Raw genomic sequence first — 21,630 nt, forward strand, 5'->3', positions numbered from 1 at the left:
CTCCTTTCCCCGTGTTTTTTCCTCACTTTGTGCTCCCCCATCCTAGCTCAACCCCATCCTCCACCCCGCCATCGCCGTTTCTTGCCCCTGCTCCTCTACCTTGAACCCAGCTCCTTCCACCTCCCAACTCACCCCCTCTCCTCCTTGTACCCCATCTTGGCTCCCTCCCCTCCATCTCAGCTCCCCACCTTCCCCATCCTCCAAGGCAGTTCCTTGCCCCCTGCTCCTCCTCTTCTTCTGCACCCCAGCTCCTTCCCCTTTGCTCCCCTATTCCCTCTGCTCTCCCAACCTAGCTCCCTAATCCTCTCCCATCCTCCACCCTGCAACTGTGTTCCCCTGCACCCCATTCCCCAACCCATCTCCCTCCCCTTCGCTCCCCCATCCCCCTTGCTCCCTCCCCTCTCCCACCCTCCACCCCGCTACTCTGATCCCCTGCACCCCATTCCCCAACCCATCTCCCTCCCCTTTGCTCCCCATCCCCCCTGCTCCCCCAACCCAGCTCCCTCCCCTCTCCCACTCTTCACCCTGCTGCTCTGCTCCCCTGCACCCCATTCCCCAACCCATCTCCCTCCCCTTCGCACCCCCATCCCCCCCGCTCCCCTCTCCTACCCTCCATCCCGCTACTCTGCTCTCCTGCACCCCATTCTCCAACCCAGCCCCTCTTTCCCTTCCCCCCTCATTCGGCTCTTCCCCCCTTTGCACCCCAAGCAGGTCCCCCGCCCGCGCTCCCGCAGCAGCCTAGCGGGCAGGCGCGCGCCCAGCGAGCCGGGTCGCTCCCGGGCCGAGGGGGAGGGGGGAAGCGTGCGCAGGGCGCCTGCGCGGGCGGCTCCCCGGGCTCCCGGCTGGAACGGGACGGGCTGAAATGTAACCAAACAAGCGGCGTCTTTGTAGCGGCTTAAAGGGGCCGCGGCCGCTTCCTGCCGAGCGGGCTCCGCGCAGCCCGGGGACTGGGGCAGTTGCCGGGCGCTGTCCGGTCGGGCGGAGCGGACCGGACCGGACCCGGGGGAGGCGGGCGGAGCCGGGGCGAAGTTGGGCGGAGGATGGCTTGAGCGGCTGGGGAAGTTGTGCGCCCAGCCAGGCTCGCCCCGCCGGGCCACCTGTTTTGCATCCGCTCGGTTGTCTGGGCTGCGGGGGGACAGGGCCGGGGAGGGGGCGGCGGCGCCATGTCCAAAGTGATCCAGAAGAAGAACCACTGGAGCAGCCGGGTGCACCAGTGCTCGGCCCGGCGGGCGGCCGGCGGGCAGCCGGGGCTGCCCCTGCTCGGGGGCGCGGAGCACGGGCAGTTCCCCTACGTGGGGGCGGCGGAGGAGGGCGGCCCGCCGGTGCTGGCCGGGGGCGAAGAAGGGGGACTCAGCCCCGGGGAGCTGCTGCTGGAGGTGCAGGGGGTCCGCGTGTCCGGCTTGCCCCGCTACGACGTGCTGGAAGTGATCCGGAGCTGCACGGAGCCCATCTCGGTCAAAGCCGTGAGACAAGGTAAGGGGGCGGCAAGAGAGAGCCGGGGGGCACTCGGGGTGTCATTGCTCTGGCTGTGCCATTGGACTGCCCCCGCCTCTCCTCCTCCTTCCCCCGGGCGGGCTGGGCGCTGGGCTTGCTGGGCGGGTGTGAAGTTTTTCCAAGCGGGACCTAACTTCTGGGGCCGGCGAAGCTTCCCACCTGCCGGCTGAGCGGTCTCTCTCCCGGCCGGCTCCTGGCGCGCAGTGCTCGGGGTGCGGACCGGACCGGACCGGAGGCGAGGCTGCCTGGGAGGGCGGCCCGGGACACGGCTTCACGCGGCCGGGGAAGCGTTGGTTCTCTTCGACTTTGCGAGCGCTCCTAAAGGGCGGATCCTCACCCCCGGATTAACGCGGTCCTGCCATAGAGGCCAGGTGGGGCCAGTGGCAAACGCTGGGACCCTTGCTCTGCCAGTCCCGCTGAGTGGCAAAACATTGACTTCGGGGGTGAGGAAATGTTTGCACCAGAGTTGCGCCCCCCCCCTTCCTGCACCAGAACATGCAACAAAGATGAACAGCCCCCCGCCCCCCTTCTTCTTTGGGCAGTGTTTGATCACAGAGATCAAATGGAAAACGCCAGGTAGGGGCAGCTTATTGGTGTGGTTAAAGGCAATACAAATGGTTCATTTTCTATCTGTCATCAAGGGTCACGACATGACCTTTGAAACACCTTGCTGCCTTCGATGCAAAGACTGTAACTGGACATCATTTAGGTTCCCCTGTTTTCACGGGGGAATAAACCTTTAAGGTTTACTCCCTTCAAGTCTGGCCTGCCTTAAGCGCAAGGACCAATTCCCTTAAGACGTTCTTTTAAGTGCACCAACCCCCTAGCTACAGGCAGTTGTGGAGGCTCAGCAGTTGTGGAGTGAAATGCTTGGATCTGCTCGCCAGTTCTGCTAGTGAACAAAACAAATATTTCATGTCACTGGACCTGGAGGAATTTCCTGGAGGACTTACTCCTGCAGCAAGGGTGCATCCCATAGACCTGTAGCATTTGGTTGCTCTGCTGGATTATGACTAGAGTCTTGTTAAAAAGTGTAAGCATGTGATTGCCAGCTGCCTTCCTTAGCTTGTCAAAGGGTTGGCGGGGAGTGTGCATGGGGAAGGGAAAAGCTGTAACTTGGAATGGTTATTTTAGCCTTGCTTTCACTCTTAGCAGTAGGTCATTTCTGCATCACTTTGAGCCCCGCGGAAGGGAGGTGAAGGGATTGTATGAGAGCGCTCTCAAATGAGGCTATGGAAGACAGAAGCAAGAGTCTTCCCATGTGAAAAGCCCACTTCACCTTTAACAGGTTAGCACAGCGGGTCTAGATAATAGGTTTGTAGTTTCCAGTGTGGGACTTGAATTTAGTGCCAGGAAACTGTTCCTCTTGCAGCAGCTGTTAAGGTTATTTGAATACCCAAGATTTTGAAATAAACAGGATTATATTGGAACACCTGTAGGTTTGCATGGTGGCCTAGCACACCAGGGTCATCTATAAATGGAGACAGGAAGGGAAGTTCTTGTAGGATAATTCAGGAGATTCTTTAGGGGAAAGTTTTATTACTGCACAAACATGTACGCATCCCCAAGCAGAGGGATTTGCTGTGTTTGGCAAATGCAGTGAAGTTTTGTGTAGTTGATGTGTAGGCAACAACCTATTTACTTGACCCAAAAGAGAATTAATCTCGTCTTTGTTGTTTGGTTGATGCCCTTTTTGTAAATCAGCAGAGCTCTCCTCTAAACTTCTGTCTGCTAGCCCTACTAAAAGCTAGTTTGGAGTTCCATGCACTTGTTCTATGGACATTATTCAAACTTCCATTGTCAAAGGAAATTATAGGAAGAGTAGTGTTCTGTTCCATGTGGTGCGTTATGTAATGTGTAGTCTTGAGTTGTCACTGTAATAAACGTCTGCTTCCTTTTGAAAATGGAATGTCTGTTCTAAATATCTCCACGTGTTACATAAAGAAGTATCAGAGTAAGATAACTTATAAAACCTAAAATCAATAGAAATGTCCCCCTCTCCCCCTCCTTTTTTATTTTTTAACTGTAGTGGGAGCAATTGTTGTCTTTCTCCTGCTGTATTTGCAGCACACAGACTGCAGCCCTGAAAACCTGGAAGTGAAATTGACTATGAACAAAGTAAAATTGGATTTTCATTTTCCTGGCTAAGTGAAATGCCTAGAGTAAATAAACGTAAAGAAATGTAAATGGGGTTTTAAGGATTGTTTACGTAAGAACTATTTGTTTTGACAATCACAATAATAATTTGAGATTTTCACAGTTGTGCAGAATTATGGGTTTTAAGCATTTATTTTTTACCAAAATTTATTTATTTATTTTAAATTTTTGCAGTTGCAGGAAAATATGGGGGAGTGTCATGCAGTGGGAAAGAGGAGAATCAGACAGTAGTTAATAACTGACACTAAGATGCAAAATTAAAGCTTTATAATGATTAAAACACAAATTATCGATATCCCATGTCAAAATATACAAAGTAAATATCCCTACATCAAACTCCAGTAAGTTCTCAAGCAGCATTTTTCTTTCTTTGCCTTTCTGTACACTTCTGTTACTAATGGAAATAAAACTTCATTGGTTTGTATATACTGTATATGGTGAAATGGATGTTTACCAACCTGTACGGATAGACTTGGAAGAATTAGATTTTTATTTAAAATGCATGATTTCTATGTAAGTTTCTAGTAGCAGTTACTCTTTTAATGTAATTTTAAGGGGTTCATATTCAGCAAGAGTTGCATGTTACTAAAACATGCTGCAAAGTACAGTGTTAAGTGAATGAGTGTAAACACATTTTAACTGTCTGATTCCATTTCCCCTCCTTCTCCCCAGTCCCTGGTGCCTGCCTAACTGATGCTGAAGTTTTGTGACAAACTTAACCTGGAAACTTACATGCTTTATTGGCTTGTCTGCTTTGTATGACATTTACAAGGCTGGAAAAACAGGAAGTTTACTATAAATAAGTCAGTCATCTCTGCAGGCTTGAGCAGAGAAAATAACTGATTTGATCTTGCAGTTAAAACAAACACACAAACAAAAAACTGTGAAATGAAGGTTTTGTAGGTTAAACACACTATTCTTCTTAAAGCCAAGCTTTATAGGATAACAATTCAAAATGCAAACTCCTTCTTCTTTCTTTAACTCTTTCTTTTCCGTAGTGAGTATTCAGTTTGAATGGGCACTTGGATACTATGGTGATTTGGGGGTCATATAAGAATACAGCTAATTGAAGTAACTTTTTATAAGACTTAATAGAAGTAACTGTTCATATGGGATTTATGTGTGTTTTTAATTTCCCTTGTCCTTTTAATATGGAATAAGTGAACACTTTTATCCCATAGGTGCTTTTTTTTTGTATTACTTTTTAAAAGCATAATTTTATAATCTTTTGCTTTGAGAAAAAAGGGCCCCTGGAATTTGACTGAGTACCTTTCAGTGCTGTCAGGGTTAGGCCAGTAAAGGTAAAAGTGAAGAATCAAAACAGCAGAAAATATTTTAAGTCTGAGGTGTAGTGTTGTTTTTAAAATTGACCACGTTCCCTTCCTGTTTCAGTTTCAAACAAATTGATGATCAACTCCACTTTGAATTAATAAATATAGCCATATGGACCACTTAATTTGATCTAAGTAAAGAGTGCAAAACTGGTGCTACTTCTCATGAAGAAGAGCTCTGTGTAAGCTCGAAAGCTTGTCTCTGTCACCAATGGAAGTTGATCCGATAAAAGATATTAGCTCACCCACCTTGGCTCTCTTTCTCCCATTCATTTTAATATCACATATTTGGTAATGTAAGACTTGCATTAGCATAATATCTTGATTTCCATTGTCCATACTTAATATTGTAGCTTCCTGCAATAGACTTGCAATTTTATCCATTGGATAAATAGACAATACTTGACAGAATGGTGTTGTGGTTCTTAATTTCTCTCTCTTGTTGCTGTTTACATATCCTGATTGAGAGAGCCTGGCACAACAAAAAACAAGGGTTTAGCATTTGTTCTTGACAATGGACAAGTTAACAACTTCTCCATAACCGATTAGTTGTGTGCCTTTCATTTAAAATAGGATGTTTTTTTCTTCTTTGTTTTCTCTTGAAATACAGAAATTGGGGGCTATTTCAAGATTAGTCAGATTTTTTAAACTCTGATTAGATGGCATATGTCAAGTTGTTCAAGTCCTCCTTGTCACTGTAAACGAAAAGGTTGTTGAAGAAAACTAAGTTCTCTGTGCACTTTTAAAAAGAAATTGGTTTTAATTTTTTTCTTAACGATTACTGGCTGAAGTTATGGTACATGAGGATCAGTTTACATGAGTGATGGTTTTGGGTTACTCTGAAGTCAGTAGGGAGGGGGAGGGGAAATTTTTTTTTTTTAAAGCCAAGTGTAAGATAAACAAGGGCAGACACTCATTCCCAAATAGTCGTGACTGTGGTTTATCGTCTACTGTCATATATGCTTGTTTCTTTTAAAACTTTACCTTGACCCTGAGAGAAATTCTAAAACATGGTGAGTTGACAGTAAATTTCTATGGAGCGCTGGCATTAATTACAGCTAACGAGCCATAAAGTGTTGGAATCTGTTTGTGAATAGAACAGCCCCTTTAAAGGTTATTTGCATGAGCGTATGTTCTGACATCAGTTCCCCAAAAGGGGCCTGTGAAGGATGTGGTATCTTCCAATTATTTTTTGTGTAAAACATCAACAAATATAAAAAAAATTGATGCCTCTATGAATTTGTGTGTATAGTGGTTTTACATACTCTAGGAAAGCAGGGTGTCAGGTTGGTTAATAGGTAACATTAAACATTTGATAGGTAGGTTACAGAACCCATGGCTGGCACTGATGCATAATTTTGTAAAATGTAAAAATATTTGCATCCCATGTTTATTTTGGACTCCTATCTGCCTGTTTTTAGGTAAATGCAAATGAGTTTATAAAACTCTTGCAGCTATTAAGAATTTACTTCCTTGATATATCACATGATCTCTCTTTGTTTCTGATAAAGGTTTGGGTTTTTTTTTTGTCTTTTTGTTGCAGCACTTAACAAAATGTCAAACAAAAACATGTTCACAATTCCCTGGGCATTTCCAGTTTGACCCACATCCTTAAAGTTTAAGTAATAGAATCTGAAATATGGAGAACAACATAAATTTGCACTGATCAAAAATTTCATACTGGCATTTTGGAGTTTGGCACCTATTTTGAACTTTGAGATTACATTCACCATTTATACTGCAATAGCACTCACAATGCGCTAGCTGCTATCCAAGCATAAAATCAGTGAAGATGCAGTCCCTGTCCGTGAGTTGATCAGAAATTCTGTGCATCTAAAATATTATTGCTCTTAGCACACGTGAAATGTAGACTGTTGTGTATTAAAACATCACTGTAGTGAAGATCAGGTTTTTATCACGATCAAGCTTACACGCTGTAAGCATTTGTTAGGATTTAGAACGTGAAAACGGACCCTGCTTGTGGCAAAATGATTAGCTATGCATCCAGGCACATATTTTTATGTCGTCGTACTACAAAGTGTGGGTTAGCATCCCAGAGTTATTCAGTCACAATCTTAATTTAACAGCCCTGGCATTATTAAAATTTTAAAGAGTTAATATGAGCCTTTAATGTCATAAAATTGTATTATGTTTTTCACAATAAGTTGAATCTTTCAGCCCATTATGTGATGAGACTCTAGGATCTCTCTTTATGGGCCGTCGTATTGCAGTACATTTAAACCACAATTACAGCTTAATTGCAAGCAATGTTTCAAAATTATTGCGATTATAAGATATTAAGTTCTAGTGGGTTTTTTAGGCTGAATTTTTACTTTAGCCACTCAGACCGGAAGCACTTTTGCCATAGTTGGCTAAATGTGAAACATGAAATTCACCTGCTGTATAACTCTTAAATAACTTTAAGGACTACATTCAGCAGGTTTGATGGCCAAAACTTGAGTATCTTATCCCTAAATTAATAAAATATAGGGATATGTGTGACTGGGTTGCTAATCTTGTCATACTTGAAGTTGCCACCAGTCTTCCATTCTTAGACCTGTTTTGATCACAGCCATACACACTTCTCCACCCAGTTCCTCAAAAAATGGTCCTCGGGTCACATGTACCAAATCTGAAGCACTTCTGCTGAAGGATAACTTTGGCCAAATTTAAGGTGTGTTTACCAAGCCATTCCAAGATGTGGCACTCATAACAAACTTTGAAAAACACTTCCTCCTTTTTTGAGTGGAAGACTATATATCTCCAAAATCTTGGTTTACAAAGTCCAAACTTATTTTATGATAGAGGCTGTGAATAGATCTCGTGCGTAGGATTAGCTTGGGAAAGGATAGGTTGGTGGTTACTTGCAGTCTTGGTATCATTTGGGGCCTGCTTCAATTTCCAGCAGATTTCACAAACTGTTAGCCTTCAGCCCAGCATACTTGGTAGGTCATTTGCTGGCTAAAAACAGCCGGGGGGGATAGCTCAGTGGTTTGAGCATTGGCCTGCTAAACCCAGGGTTGTGAGTTCATTCCTTGAGGGGGCCATTTAGGGAACTGGAGTAAAAATCTGTCTGGGGATTTGGTCCTGCGTTGAGCAGGGGATTGGATTAGATGACCTCCTGAGGTCCCTTCTAACCTTAATATTCTATGAACATGCTCTGTCAGAAGCCCTATGGAATTTACTAGAGGAGTGCACAGGGCTGAAAGCCTATGCTGGGGAGGGCTCCTTGGGCAGTATAGTTTGCTGGGCTGAGCAGAACACTGGAATCAGGACCTCCTTAAGTCTTCTTCCAACTCTGTAACACTGAGGCTGGATCTGCGCTGCAGTTAGACACTTGCAGCTGGCTTGAGCTAAAGGGCTGCTTAATCACAGTGTATATACTTGGGCTGGAGCTGCCCAAGCTCAAACATCTACCCTGCCATTAAACAGCCCCTTAGCCTGAGCCCTAGTGAGACTGAGTCAGCAGGCCAGGCCAGCTGGGAGTGTCTAATTGCAAGTGTAGACATAGCCTGTGTGGCCTTAATAATGCTGCAGTGCCCTTAGGGTTGCTTTTTTCCCCAAGGATCACATAGTGTTTTACAGGAATTAAGCTTTACGAACTCCTTGAGAGTTAGGCTTGTCTTAACTCCATTCCACAGGTGGGAAAATTTGCGGATTAGAGTTTTTATCTGGTGTCCGATGCTACACAGTGAATTGGTGCCAGAGCAAGGGTTACAGCCTCGTTTTTCACAGCCCTATACTAGACTCCCATTCAGGTCCCTTTAAACTCTCTGTGACTGCTTTTCCAGCTGTGAAATGGGGTTAATATTTACCTGTGTCACAGGAAGACAGTGCCATCTTGTGTAAATATTATGGTTAGGTACAATCATCTGCCCCTGCGTCTTGGCCAGGCTGCCTTCCACAGAGATAGGAGCAGTTAGAGAATGCGGTTTTAAGCAGGGACCGAAGAACACTACTGCTGTCCTCCTTTCTGTAGTTCTCACTTCTCGCCCTTGTGTAGATTGGCTGTATGCTCCAGTCCCTCCCACCCCTTTCCTCCTCTCTCCAACGCTCATTCTCCCTTTGTTTGTCGCTTCATCTAGCTAATTGCCTTTTAATGTGACCCCGGTGAAACGATTTAAATTATGTGATACTTGCCATCATTGCACTGATTATTCTGCTTGTATGTTCCCGCTGCCCCGTCTGTCTGCTTGTCTCTTTAGAATGATTGTCAGCTCTTTGGGGCAGGGATTGTTTCATGCTGTTTTCTCAGTGCCTATAGCATAGTGGGGCCGGATTCTTGTCTCCTGTGCATTACTGTAAGAGACCTGACTAATGATAGAGGGACTAGTTGATTGAAGTAATGTCTCTTATTGGACACAAATTCTGTTGGGGAAAGGGAAACTTTTGAGCTTAGACTGCTCTTCTATAGGGCTGGGAAAGGTACTCTGCTGTCACAGCTAAATGGAATGTGGGACAGATTGTTTAGCATAAGTAGTTAGCACAGTGTTGTAGGAGATCATTCAAAGTGAAGTGGCCAGTTCACACTGCTGCAGGCCTAATAATAAGCCATAAATCCAGTGTATTAATTAAGACTGATTTAATAGTAGAAGATCCCAGCTCGGACAGAATGGATGTGGTTTGACAGTTGCGATGCATGTCGTGATGGGGGCACAGACAGGGCCACGGGCAGAGCTTACTCCATTTTTTTCCTGGCTAGAAGGTGAGAACCCTAAGAATGGCCAGGTTAGACCTTCTAAGCCAGAATGTCACCTGGAGCTGCTGCAAAGCCAAAGTGTCCATGGTTAACATGTCAACTAGTAGCTGTAATGTGGTAATTATCTTCCCAGTCTTGACACGTTGGCCTTATACATAAGGTGGTGGGGATTGAAAGGTGGAGTTCAGCTTGCTTCGGGTATGTGACCTATGCACCGTCATGCTGCATTTCAATGTTTTTTCCTGACACGACAAAATTTAACATTGAATTTCCTGTCTTTTTGTTTTTTTATTTTCTAAAACTTACAAGTTCTGGATACATGTCTGCAGCCTTAATTCAGTTAAAAATATTGAATGCAGATGTAAAGGAAATAAAATTGTCGCTCAGAGGGTCTCATTCAGGCTAAAAGTGCACCTGGCCTGAATAAAGCCAACATTTGCATCGGTGGGATAGAATAGTGCTGAACAGAAGAGCTGTGTTCTAACTTGCATGAAATCCACATTCAACCACTTGTATTCTGAGACTCAGCCATGTATCGGAGTGAGTGAGGGAGTGGAATGGACATGTCCCACAGCCTAGTCTGTCTGTAAATCAGTGAAGAAGTCAAGATTTTAAAATAGTTCTTGTCAAATAAGTTAGTTCTCTTCTTTCTTCCAGATGGAGGGTGTGTTTGCCTATATATCTTAAGGAATGAGTTAAGAGGTGGTTTTATGCTTCCTCTGGTTTGCTGGAAGCTCCTACATTTGAGACACATAAGTTAAAGGAAATGCTCAGTTCTCATAGTCACAGCTAAATGGTTTGGGTCTCTTGGTTGAAAACATGGGGAAATCTGGCCTGCGCGAGCAAGTGCCATGAATTTGCAAAAGCAAAATGAAGAAATGGAGGAAAAGTTTGCTTTACCTAGAATGCTGTAGCTTGAATGACCACTGCTTAGAAAGTGGATACTCCAGTACATGTGTGGAGAAGTGTGTTCCTTTTAGCCTTGCACATGCTGTCTCTGGGTAGGGATATACTGCGATTTGCTCCGAGTTCATGTCATGCCTATTGTTTCTTTGTGTCTTCTGTCACCAGGGACCACTTGCACCATGGATACTGGACTAGACTGACACCAATGTGCCATGTAAAGATGTTGCATGTTCCCCTTGGCCTGCCACTGGTAGCATCAGTTGTACAGTGATAGCTTTTAGGGCATCGCTGAATGTGTGAGACCAGAAAAATAATTTTAAGCAATCATCATCCCTTTTCCTTTCCCCCTCAAACGTTCCCCTACCTTGATGGCTTGGCTTTCACTTTGTTTCAGGCCTGATCTACAACTAAAACTTATTTATCTACCTACGTCAGTCAGGGCTGTGAAAAATGTCATGTCCTGTGCCATGTAGTTAAGTTGACCTACCCTCCACTGTAGAGGTGGCTGTTCTTCCATCAACTTACATTTCTCCAAGAGGAGGTAGCTATTAATTACACCCAGGATGTGAGGAGTTTCTGTAGCTCTTGCAGCATAGAAATACTGCTCGGCTCTTCAGTCTTGGTGACTAGTCCTTGGTATGTGGAGGAAATCCTCTGCCACCTCTTTCAGCTGTTGCGTGCTGGGTTGGACTGTCCCTTCCCAGGAACAGAGAACCTGGACTAGCTGTTAGTTTTTTCTTTTGGGGAAGGTCATTAGGTGCTTCTCTAGGCTTAGTGACTTTCTTGCTATTCAAACAACATCTTTGCAGCACTTGGTGTCTGGAGTATTGTGGTTCCCCTGCAGTGCTCCAGTGATCTAGTGGAGGCAAGCAGGGCTGTTTCTAAATACCAACACGCAGAGTTTGTCTGCACCTCATTAACCCATGGCCACAAGTGAAGGAAGACGATCCAAGCTGTGCTGTGGCACCTACTTGATTGGCAGCCTATGACAAGGAGGGGAAGATACAACCTGACCTGAAAATGGTGGAAGGTTGGGGGGATGGGCATGAATTCTCCACTTCCAAATGACCGTGGTAGCTGTCTGCCACTGAGCTGTTATGGTTTTCTCTTTATGGACTGGCTAGGTGGGTAACATCCTTCACAGACTTCTGGAAATTGCATGGCTCTGGGCAGCTGGGATATCTTCAGCAAGATCCAGCGTTCAGTCTGTAAAGGTCAGACACACCATCTATCCTCTATGCACTGACACTTTAAATGGCTTCCTGAATTTTTTGGCCACTGGAAGCTGGAATATCAGCAACATTCTGTGCTAGTTCCTGACTCTACCTTTGTCAGCTTTTACTCTGAAACGACTTCTTTCTTCTGTTTTGTGTTAGCAATAATATAAATATTCTTAACCACCAGTCTTTGAAAGTTGCATTTATTAGGGTGGTGTTTTGAAGAAACTAAATCAGTTTTTCCTGCAGATCCTGGCGTTTTTGGTTACATTTTCACAGACTTGGCATTTGACTCAAAACAGTTCCTAGTTTTGTATTTGAGGTGGCTTGTATCACAACTTAAAAAAAAATAAATAAAAAAAAAATCCAGAGTTAAAAATGTTGTTAGACGTGATGGAGGCTAGTCCATTAAACCCAGTAGTGCAGCTCACTGTAGGATCTGAAGATCATGCTAAATGTACAGTGTTCATACACTTTGACACACACTTATGCCAGCCCTTTTATTTGAAACCTGGATTTAGTCAGAACAAACAGCAGAACAGAGGCACATAGAGTTGCAATGTATAGGAAGAAATTATCAGTTTTCCATGGCTTGCTAGCACTTGACAAAAACTTGCAGTGTTTCGGATTATTGTCCCACAATTTTGGAATCTTCATCTTAGCGTTTTACTATCACGTTTGAAATTTCTTTATTTCCTTAATGCAAGTGATTTAAAAATCATCTCTGGATATTTAACTTAGACATTTATGAAAAGAAAACATTTATTAAAATAAATCCCTTTCTTCCCCTCCCATCCCCCCCCACCTCCCAAACAAATATTGACATGTACTTTAAATAACATTGCTTTTCAACTTCTGCTTCTGTGTTAGTAGAGTTGCTTGCATTAAATGGTCACTGGTGCAAATTTACGAGTATGTAAAATAACTAACATCTAAACCTTTGTGTGTAAGTATACTCCCAACTAAGTGGGAGAGCTGAGTGCCCAGATTTCAGAATGCCCTCCCCCCTGAGACCCTTCTTGAGAGGATTGTGAGTAGCAGGGCTTGAGGAGAGAAGAGTAAACTTTTTCCTTGGGGGAAATTGTCCTTGATGGGGTCAGGGAAGTTGGGATGGTTTTGGAGGGTGGTGAAGGACGTTGTGGCAGCTCATAACTGGAGAGGAACAATTAACTGGGATCTTGGTGCTAGGAAAGGAATGGCTCGCCGCCTGAAAGACATATGACTGGGTGGCAGATAGTGGAGTAAGTTTCCTAGAAACATTGGAGTGGAGGTGAGGGATCCTCTTCCAGACACCTGAAATCCCTGACGCACTTACTAACCTTCCTGCTGCTAAAGTTGGAACCAGTAACTGTGTCTGATATGGAGATGGAATCAGAGGAGGCAGCCACAGTGGAAGGACAAGATGCCTTGTGAAGGTGGACAGAGGTTGCTGGAGAGTCTCATTTCTGGTTCTGCGGGGAAACAAGGACACAATTCTAATTAATAATGACTAAGACAGTCCCTCTGAACCCTAATGATCCAGGTGAACTGGGCTTATTGCTCAAAGCAGGCATGCTAAATGAGTGCGTGTGTGTTTATTTCTATAGATCAGCTATAAATCTGATTATTTTGTTCTGAATATCCTGCTTTATACTGTGCGTAAAATGAAACTAGCTGTATAAGCTGTTACAGAATGAGCTCTCCTACTTATCCACACATGCAGTTAGGATTTGGCTAGAAGAGTTATTGTGCGGTGGAGCAAGATTGGTATGTGTGCTCTGAAATCAGTGGACGTTTTGCCATTGACTTTAGAGGGAGCAGGATTGGGGCTGTGAAAGCTGAGGTGCTGTTTCGCAGCAGGGCATGCTTTACAGTGGAAATTGACTCTTACCCAAATGTAATTGAAAAGGATGGCTTTGCAGTAAGAGAGACGCATAGGAAGATGGAGCACGGAATGTCCGCAGCTCTCCCTTCTGCAGACTGTATGTGCAGCCAGCGGGATTTTCAGCACCATGCCACCGTAAAATAGCATGTCTGTAGCTGTGTAAGATAAATATATGGCTTGTCCATATTTGGAGCTGTTGTCAGCCCCAGCAGAAGCTCCTTTTGGTAATGTGTTGCTGTTGAGAATTCCTCTTTGCTGGGTTGGGAGAATGCTACTTGTGTGACAGCTCTGTTACAAGTTTATCAGTCCGCTACATAATCCAAAATGTGTGAGTTCATCATTTTTGTTTTCCTCCACCCTTTTCCTTTCCCAAAGAATTTTTTTTTTGAGATCTGGGGATATGGGTCAAATATAAAATCTCTAGTCGAGAAAAAGCAGCATATATATTCTTCTTCAGCTTGAACACTGAAGTGACTAGTATGAAATACTTTGTTAATTTGCACTGATTCTTTGCAGCAGGACAGCAGTGTAATTCTTAGGGTTCAACAGATTAAAAGCTACACATTCGACGTGGGAATGGCTAATTGTTTTACTTTTAAAATTAAGATTAGTTCTTTTATTTTTTCCATGTCAGGTTGACTCTTACCCACGCTAACAAAGCTTGCTAGGACTACAAATTTGATTTCTGTACAAAGACGTCAAAGTTGTATAATAACAGTACATCCAAATCTACTGATTAGCGATTTTTTTTTCTGCTTCTCCCCAACACCCCCAAGTGCTTTATTATTAACTAAACTCTCTAAAAGCCTGAACTTTTTTTCCTTCTGCTCCTGTGGATAATCATTTACTACTTCTTTTTTAATTGTATGTAGAAAAGGTATTGTCTTCTCACCTAATGTAGGCATTATCGGCACAGATATAAAAGATGAACTTTGTGAACCTCCTGTGACACTGTGTAATCTTTCCATAACAGATACAGAGCTGGAGTGTTAAGTCCTAGTAATTTTCTCCCTCTTTCTTTGGTTTCTGTAAGTGTGTGTGTGTGTGTGTGTGTGTGTGAGAGGCACAGAACTGCTCTGAGCAGGGTTACAAGACGGTTTTAAGAATCCCGGTGCTCACGGGAGTTTTGTCTATGCTAGAGCTCCCTTGGTGATGGTAGTGCAGGGCAACCACAGCCCTGCCAAAGTATGGACCATATGTAGAATCCAGGAGTAGAAGAAAATGTTGCAGTAGTGCCTATCCAAGTATTCAGAAATCATGAGCCGCCCTTCCCCAACCTTCCCCAGGAGATTATAAAAATAATAAATTGAGTTCTTTTTATTCAGTGTTTGAAAACCCGAATCCTAAAGGCTCAAACTTTCTCTGCAGCAATGAGTGCTAGAAACTTTTGGAAGGAAGGGTGAGATGTTGACATGACTCCAGGAGTTGGGGGTTTTGAGAGATGAAATATCACGAGATCCACAATCAATGGCAGAAGTTGGCCACCCTGAAATTGAAGCATTTTTTAAAAAGTGTGAGAAAATCAAAAACACTTATGAACAAGCAAGAGTTTATACCAGTGGTTCTCAACCCTTGGCCCAGTCAGGACACAGCTGTGGCCCATGTGACATCCTCAGGGCCATACAGGTGGTATATATATTGTGTGAATGCAGCCGCGGCCCATGATGGAAAATAGGTTGAAAACCACTGGCTTACACCCATGTTACTTCATAATGAGACTTGGGTGGTCCCCAGTCCTTTAAAGACATTTCAGTACTGTACTTGCATGTGGGATTGTCTTGACAAAACAGCTTTAACACTTGGCCTGTAAGTAATCTAAAGGAACACATGACTTTTAAAAGGCTGCACACGCATTAGACTTCGGTCGCTTTAAATGAAGCTGACATTGTAAGCAGAGTTACATGGCATAGTGCAGCTTGGTGTTTAAAATGAGTTTCACATTCTTTCTCACTGGTGCTATCAGGCAACTGCTAGTCAGATCTTTTTATGATTCTTGTGAGTCATTACTGGTAAGAGAGCACACCTATCAACATTATCTTTTGACAGGTAACTAACTTCACTATGCACACAAGTCTCTGGAATTTTGGAGGCCATAAAATTAAATGTAGTTTATGTAATGGCAAACTTAGATGAAAGGTGAATTGTAGCAGCTGATGTGATTATTATTTTGAGGCTTGTGCTGTGGGAATGAAGAGGAGGTGAAATCATACTGAATGTTCTATGGGGGGAGGGGCTAAATTTGTATTACAGTAGCAGCGAGAGGTCCCACCACAATCGGGACTCCCTGGTGTTAGACACATCGTAAGAGTCAGTCCTTGACCTGAGAGCTCGCTAAAGTAGAACCTCAGAGTTACGGACACCTCGAAAATGGAGGTTGTTCGTAACTCTGAAACGTTCGTATGTTTGAACAAAATACTGTTTGTTCTTTCAAAAGTTTACAGCTGAACATTGATTTCATAGAGCTTTGAAACTTTACTATGCAGAAGAAAAACACCACTTGCCAGGGTGGATAAAAATCAAGGGTGATTTGGTTTTTTTTTGTGTGTGTGTGTGTGTGTGTGTGTGTTTTTTTTTGTTTTTTTTTTTTTTTAAATAAAAAAATTGGATTTTTTTGATAAAATGCTTTGAGGAAAAAATCTATTTTAAAGATAGATACATTATAGCTCAAAGATATCTCATCATGGAATAGGGATGATTAATTCTATAGTATGAGACAATATATTCATGGTTTTGTAAATGAGTTCCAATAGTTCATGGATTAGGGACCCAATTTTATGGGGTTCCAGGGGCTTCTGTATAGATTTAGGTTAATCTTTCTATCTGCCCAACGGGACACAGTGCTCAGTCTAGAAGATACCATCAGAGATGCTTAGTTTTGCAGTTCTCAAACTGTGGATTTCTCCCTTCAGTGGTAACATGCTTGTTAAAAGCAAAAATGTTTTAAAATAAATACATAGAGGTGAGAAATAACAGACCTCAACTCTATTGTCCCTCTGCAATTTTGTGTACACAGAGTCAATCCCTTACTTCCCTCTAAAAGTGCAAAGTTTAAAAAAGTTCAACAAATAGAAGATTGTTGGGGGCAGAATAGATCTAGATAAGGAGAAGAAGTCTGGAGATAAATGTGAGACACGAGGGACATGGTTTTTTGGTTAAAATATTGTAGGTTTTGCTGTTGAAGAAAAATTCAGAATACTTAACGTTGTTTAGTTAAATAAAACAATTTAAATGTCGGTGGTGGTGGTGGTAATACAGCATGACAAGAAAATCCTACAGATATTAATGATTAACATGTTGAACTGGAGATAGTTCACCTCCCAATGACTTCATAAATATCTGCTTCAATTACCTTTTGGTAAATGAAATAACCAAACAATCATTTATTTTCTGATACAGTTGAAAAGTTTTCAAAATAAATCACGGTTTAAAAATGTATAGTGTGTACTTTCTAAAAATGAAACTACATCTATCTCTGAGTTGTGAAGAATATGTATTAAGGTTATAACAATCACCAAGAATGCACTTTTGTGTACAAGACTCGATTTAATCATGTTTTTCTGACTAGTGATTTGACTTAAATCAAATCCACCCTACTGCTTATCCTTTTACTTTTTTAGTAGTTTACATTTAACACAGTGCTGTACTGTATTTACTCGTGTGTGTGTGTGTGTGTGTGTGTGTGTCTCTCTCTCTCTCTCTCTCTCTCTCCGCTACTGCTTGATTGTGTACTTCTGGTTGCAAATGAGGTGTGTGGTTGACTGGTCAGTTCATAACTCTTGTGCTCATAATTCTGAGGTTCTATGGTATCTAAATAGACCATGGCTGAAAGAAGGATCGTGATGTTATCCCTGTCTTTTAGATGGGGGGGGGGGAGGGGGGAATGAGACACAGAGGTTAAGAGACTTGGCCAAGAAGCCTGTGGCAGAGCCAGGAACCCGCATGTCCCGTGATTAAGGCACCGGACTGGGAGTCAGGACATGTTGTTGTCCAGTGTACTTGAATGTGCTTAAAATATATAAAGCAGTGACCTAAATGGACTCTGCTCCTCCCCATCCTCATGCTCCTCTACTCAGTTAGAGGTTTCCCACTTGATCTTTGTCACTTTAAACATAACATTTTTCACTGCATGTTTGTACTATTTACTGGGAAAATGTTCCAGTTCTAGGGTCTTGTTTGGAGAAGAGTCTTTCAAGGATGCTGTAGTTTTTTATTTTATTATTTTGTTCTCTTGAATTTAATAGATCTTGTTGTATGTGCTGATAAATTAGTAGATATATATACATATATCTTAAAGGACCTAAACTCAGCCCTTGTTTACCTAGTTCTGATCCTAGCTATATTACATTGACATCTTGGTCATGTCATAAGTTAGTAAACAGTGAATACATGAAGTCTGATCCTGCAAAGACGTTAAGTATGAGCCTAGTCCCATTGAACTCAGTGGGATCAGTAGTGTTTAAATTAAGCATGTGCTAATACAGGGGTTGGCAACCTTTCAGAAGTGCTGTGCCGAGTCTTCATTTGGTCACTCTGATTTAAGGTTTCGCATGCCGGTAATACATTTTAATGTTTTTAGAAGGTCTCTTTCTAGAAGTCTATAATATATAACTAAACTATTGTTGTATGTAAAGTAAATAAGATTTTAAAATGTTGAAGCTTCATTTAAAATTAAATTAAAATGCAGAGCCTCCCAGATCGGTGGCCAGGACCTGGGCAGTGTGAGTGCCACTGAAAATCAGTTCGCGTGCAGTCTTCGGTGTACATACCATAGGTTGCCTACCCCTGTGCTAATACTTTATAGAGTCTCTTTGGGTGGAAGAGGTGCTTTAAGCACGGTGCAGGAATGTATCGTTTTTATGAGAACATTGATGTTTGCAGAATAGTTGAGCAAGATGTCACAGCCGCTAAGACTTTGTTTATATGGAAAAAGTGTCACTAGTTTGACTTAAACTAAATCGGTTTTAAAGAGATTGACCTGGTGCAGAACCCTGCATGGAGACATGTAATGTGGCTTAAGCTAAAGTGAAACAAGCCTCTCTTATATCTGCTGAACAAAAAGTGAGTGTAGATCATAGCAGAGTAGCTGAGAGAAATACAGATATCCAGGGTTAGTCTGAGGACTGCGGAACAGGTGCTAGTACATCAGGAAATATGACACACCACAACCATTGTTTGCTCCGTAACAATACAATAACTATGACAATAGCGACTCTTGTACGTTACTCCCTTTGTTCCTGGAGGAAGCAGTCGAAACACATAACAAAATGTTGGCTACTTGACTAGCTTGCCACGGTGAGTGATTCTTTGTTTTCCCTCTATCTCGGTGCTTGGTGTTTTTCTGTCATTTGTTATAACCTCATCTGTATTGGTGGCAGCCATTGTGGTGTCTTACCTCGGGCTCGGAATACAGTATTTATTTTTCCAGCGTTAACAGAAGCAGCGCTGCAGAATTGGCACAAAATCTTGTTCTTGGAAGGTGTTTAATTCAATTTTATAAAGCAATCTTTCAGCTTTCAGATTCTTCCCTCTGCCCCATGCACCCCAGCTTCCCCCACTCCACTTTATGGAAAGTTCTTATGAAATGTACCAGCAAATGAAAACTTTCCATAGGGTTTTTGAACAGACCTACCAAACTTAATAGAAAATTCTGTTCCTGCAGTCAAATTTTGCAGGGTTTTAGAAATATCCCATAGAGTACTGCTACCTGACCACAGCTAGGCAGGTGGAGAACTGAGACTACTGTTGGTATGGGAAAACACTCCTTTTATTAATTTTATGGTGCCCTTTCTCCTCCTGTTCTTTAGCCGCCTGCTCCTGTTCTTTAGCCGCCTGCTATGACTTGTCATAAGCCTGCATTGTAAGTACTGCACCAGACCCCTGGGTCCCTGGTCCTTGATTGGGATCTCTAGGTACTGCTATTGTGGGTCTCAGGTAATAAAATAATAAAGATGGAAGTGTTATGGCATCACCACACATTAATCTGGGGATCCCTGTTTTGGAGTTACTAAGATACATGTTTTAAACACTTGGAAAACCGAAAGTATCTGAGAAATCCTGAGGTTGAAATTCTGGCCCCATTGTAGCTGATGTGAGTTTGGCCATTGATTTCACTGGAGCCAGGATTTTACCATAACCTCTAACCTGTGTGTGCAAAATGGTGGTCTGTTCTTGGGACCCTGTTGTTGGCTTTTATTTGTTCAGTTTTGAATCTCGCCTCTCTAGATCTTGAGTAAACACCTCACTTGTTGGAGCAGCATTTCCTTTCTTCAGCTTCCCAAGGAGACAGTGAATCTAAAGCCTCTACACCCTGACTTGCTAACCAGTCCTGCTACCTGTGATGGTTATAACTCATCATTATGGGATCACAGAACAGTCTTATTTAACAGGGAGATATGAGACTGGCCTTCCCCCACTCTCCCCCCATTTTAGTTTTAATAAGAGTTCGTGAAAGAAAACATTATGGCTGTCATGTAGTTGATCTTACTGCGTCAAGGGAACCAGTTGCAATACACTAATCTTCTTAGAACATAATTTAGCCTGCGCTGAAGCTGGGAATGAACCACGTTTTAACAGTACCCGAAAGCATGTGGCAGACTTAATGACCCCCCTCCCCAAGGATATAGAATAGCTCATGTGAAACTCACAGCCATATTGTTCTGGTGTAGAATGCTGCTTTATGCATTTAGCAGAGATTTAGGGTCTGCTTAAGTTCATTAAGCTAAACCCCAGGAGAGGTTTGAAAATGCCAAGTCTGGGAGCATATGTGTGCTCTGACTTAACTTGAGTTTAAAAACATCTTTTAAAATGCTAATTTATATACTGTACAAACAGTCTGTATTACCAGGCCCAAGCATTCAGAAATCATGAGACTCGTTTAAAAGCCAGGAGATTTTAAATATTGGTTCTTTTTAATTACCTTTTGGTTTTTAAGCCTTTAGAATACCCTTAAATGGTGAGTTTTTTCAAGCTTTTCTCCACTACCGAGAGGGTAAGAAACTTTATTTTATTTAATTTTTTAAATGAAGGATGAGATACCGTATAATTTACCTTCCGGAGCTGGGGATTTGGCCTGGAACAGCGATCCGCGGTCAGTGGGAGCTGCGATCGGCCAGATCTGCGGACGGGCCAGGTAAACAAACTGGCCTGGCCCGCCAGGGGGCTTTCCCTACACAAGCGGCATCCCAAGTTTGACAAACACTAGGTTAGATGATGAAAAATTTTGAGATATTCAAGCTTCACCTACAGTACTGGGGTAGTTAAGTAGTTACCACTGTTGATCTGTCTTAAATTGTCATCCATCATTTGGTTGAGCAGCACTCTGAGATGAATGAGTCCAGTTCACTCTGCTTTCAGGCCCTGTCTATGCTAGGGAATTTGAGCAAGAACATCCCACTGGCATTAGGAATTGGCAGGAGGCCTAGCACAAAGAACTCTCCTGTGGCTGCTGGCTTAAATCTGCTATGACCATGCTGGACATTTCCAGAAACTTGTCTACACTAGGGCTTCCAATGTGCGATTGAACTAGTAGTAGCAGCAATGGGGAATATTTTGCTCTGTTTCACTAGTGTAAATAAGGTCGTAGAATTATTGTGAATGCAGCTAGCTAGCCTGAGACAAGCACTGCACCAATTTACATTCAGACGACTTTCTTTGCAATCGTAAGAACTGGAAACATTTGTTTTAAAAGTGAAAGCTCAAATTCTGCAGAAGAGAAGTGCTCGGTCATTAACCTGTTGCTGGATGATCTTTCATATATTATGTCTGGTAATATCTTCTAGGCACAATGGGTTGTATTAAGTTCTAACTTTTGGGCCTTTGGAGAAAACTACATCATTTCTAAAGGATTTTTCTGTCACTGAGTAAATGATAAATATTTGCACCTTTTCAATTTGAGTTTTTGTCCAACTCTTCTGCCTGGAATTTAGATTAAAAATGGAGTAGGGTGTTGTGGTGGGGGTGGGG

The 21,630-nt window shown here is 42.9% G+C and overlaps 1 protein-coding gene across 38 annotated transcripts in view; it reads left to right on the top strand.

The window, feature by feature from the left end:
- Window positions 1-1,144: 1,144 nt before the first annotated feature.
- MAGI1 (membrane associated guanylate kinase, WW and PDZ domain containing 1) overlaps window positions 1,145-21,630 on the top strand; it is a 526,245-nt gene continuing 505,759 nt past the window's right edge. For all 38 annotated transcript variants that reach the window (XM_032764470.2, XM_032764488.2, XM_032764506.2 and 35 more), the window contains exon 1: window positions 1,145-1,473. In XM_032764470.2, coding sequence (XP_032620361.1) covers window positions 1,164-1,473 — 310 coding nt within the window. In that variant the 5' untranslated portion in view covers window positions 1,145-1,163. The remainder of the gene's footprint in view (window positions 1,474-21,630) is intronic.

Source organism: Chelonoidis abingdonii, chromosome 17 (genome assembly GCF_003597395.2).
Source record: "Chelonoidis abingdonii isolate Lonesome George chromosome 17, CheloAbing_2.0, whole genome shotgun sequence".
In the NCBI taxonomy this organism is placed as follows: Eukaryota; Metazoa; Chordata; order Testudines; family Testudinidae; genus Chelonoidis; species Chelonoidis abingdonii.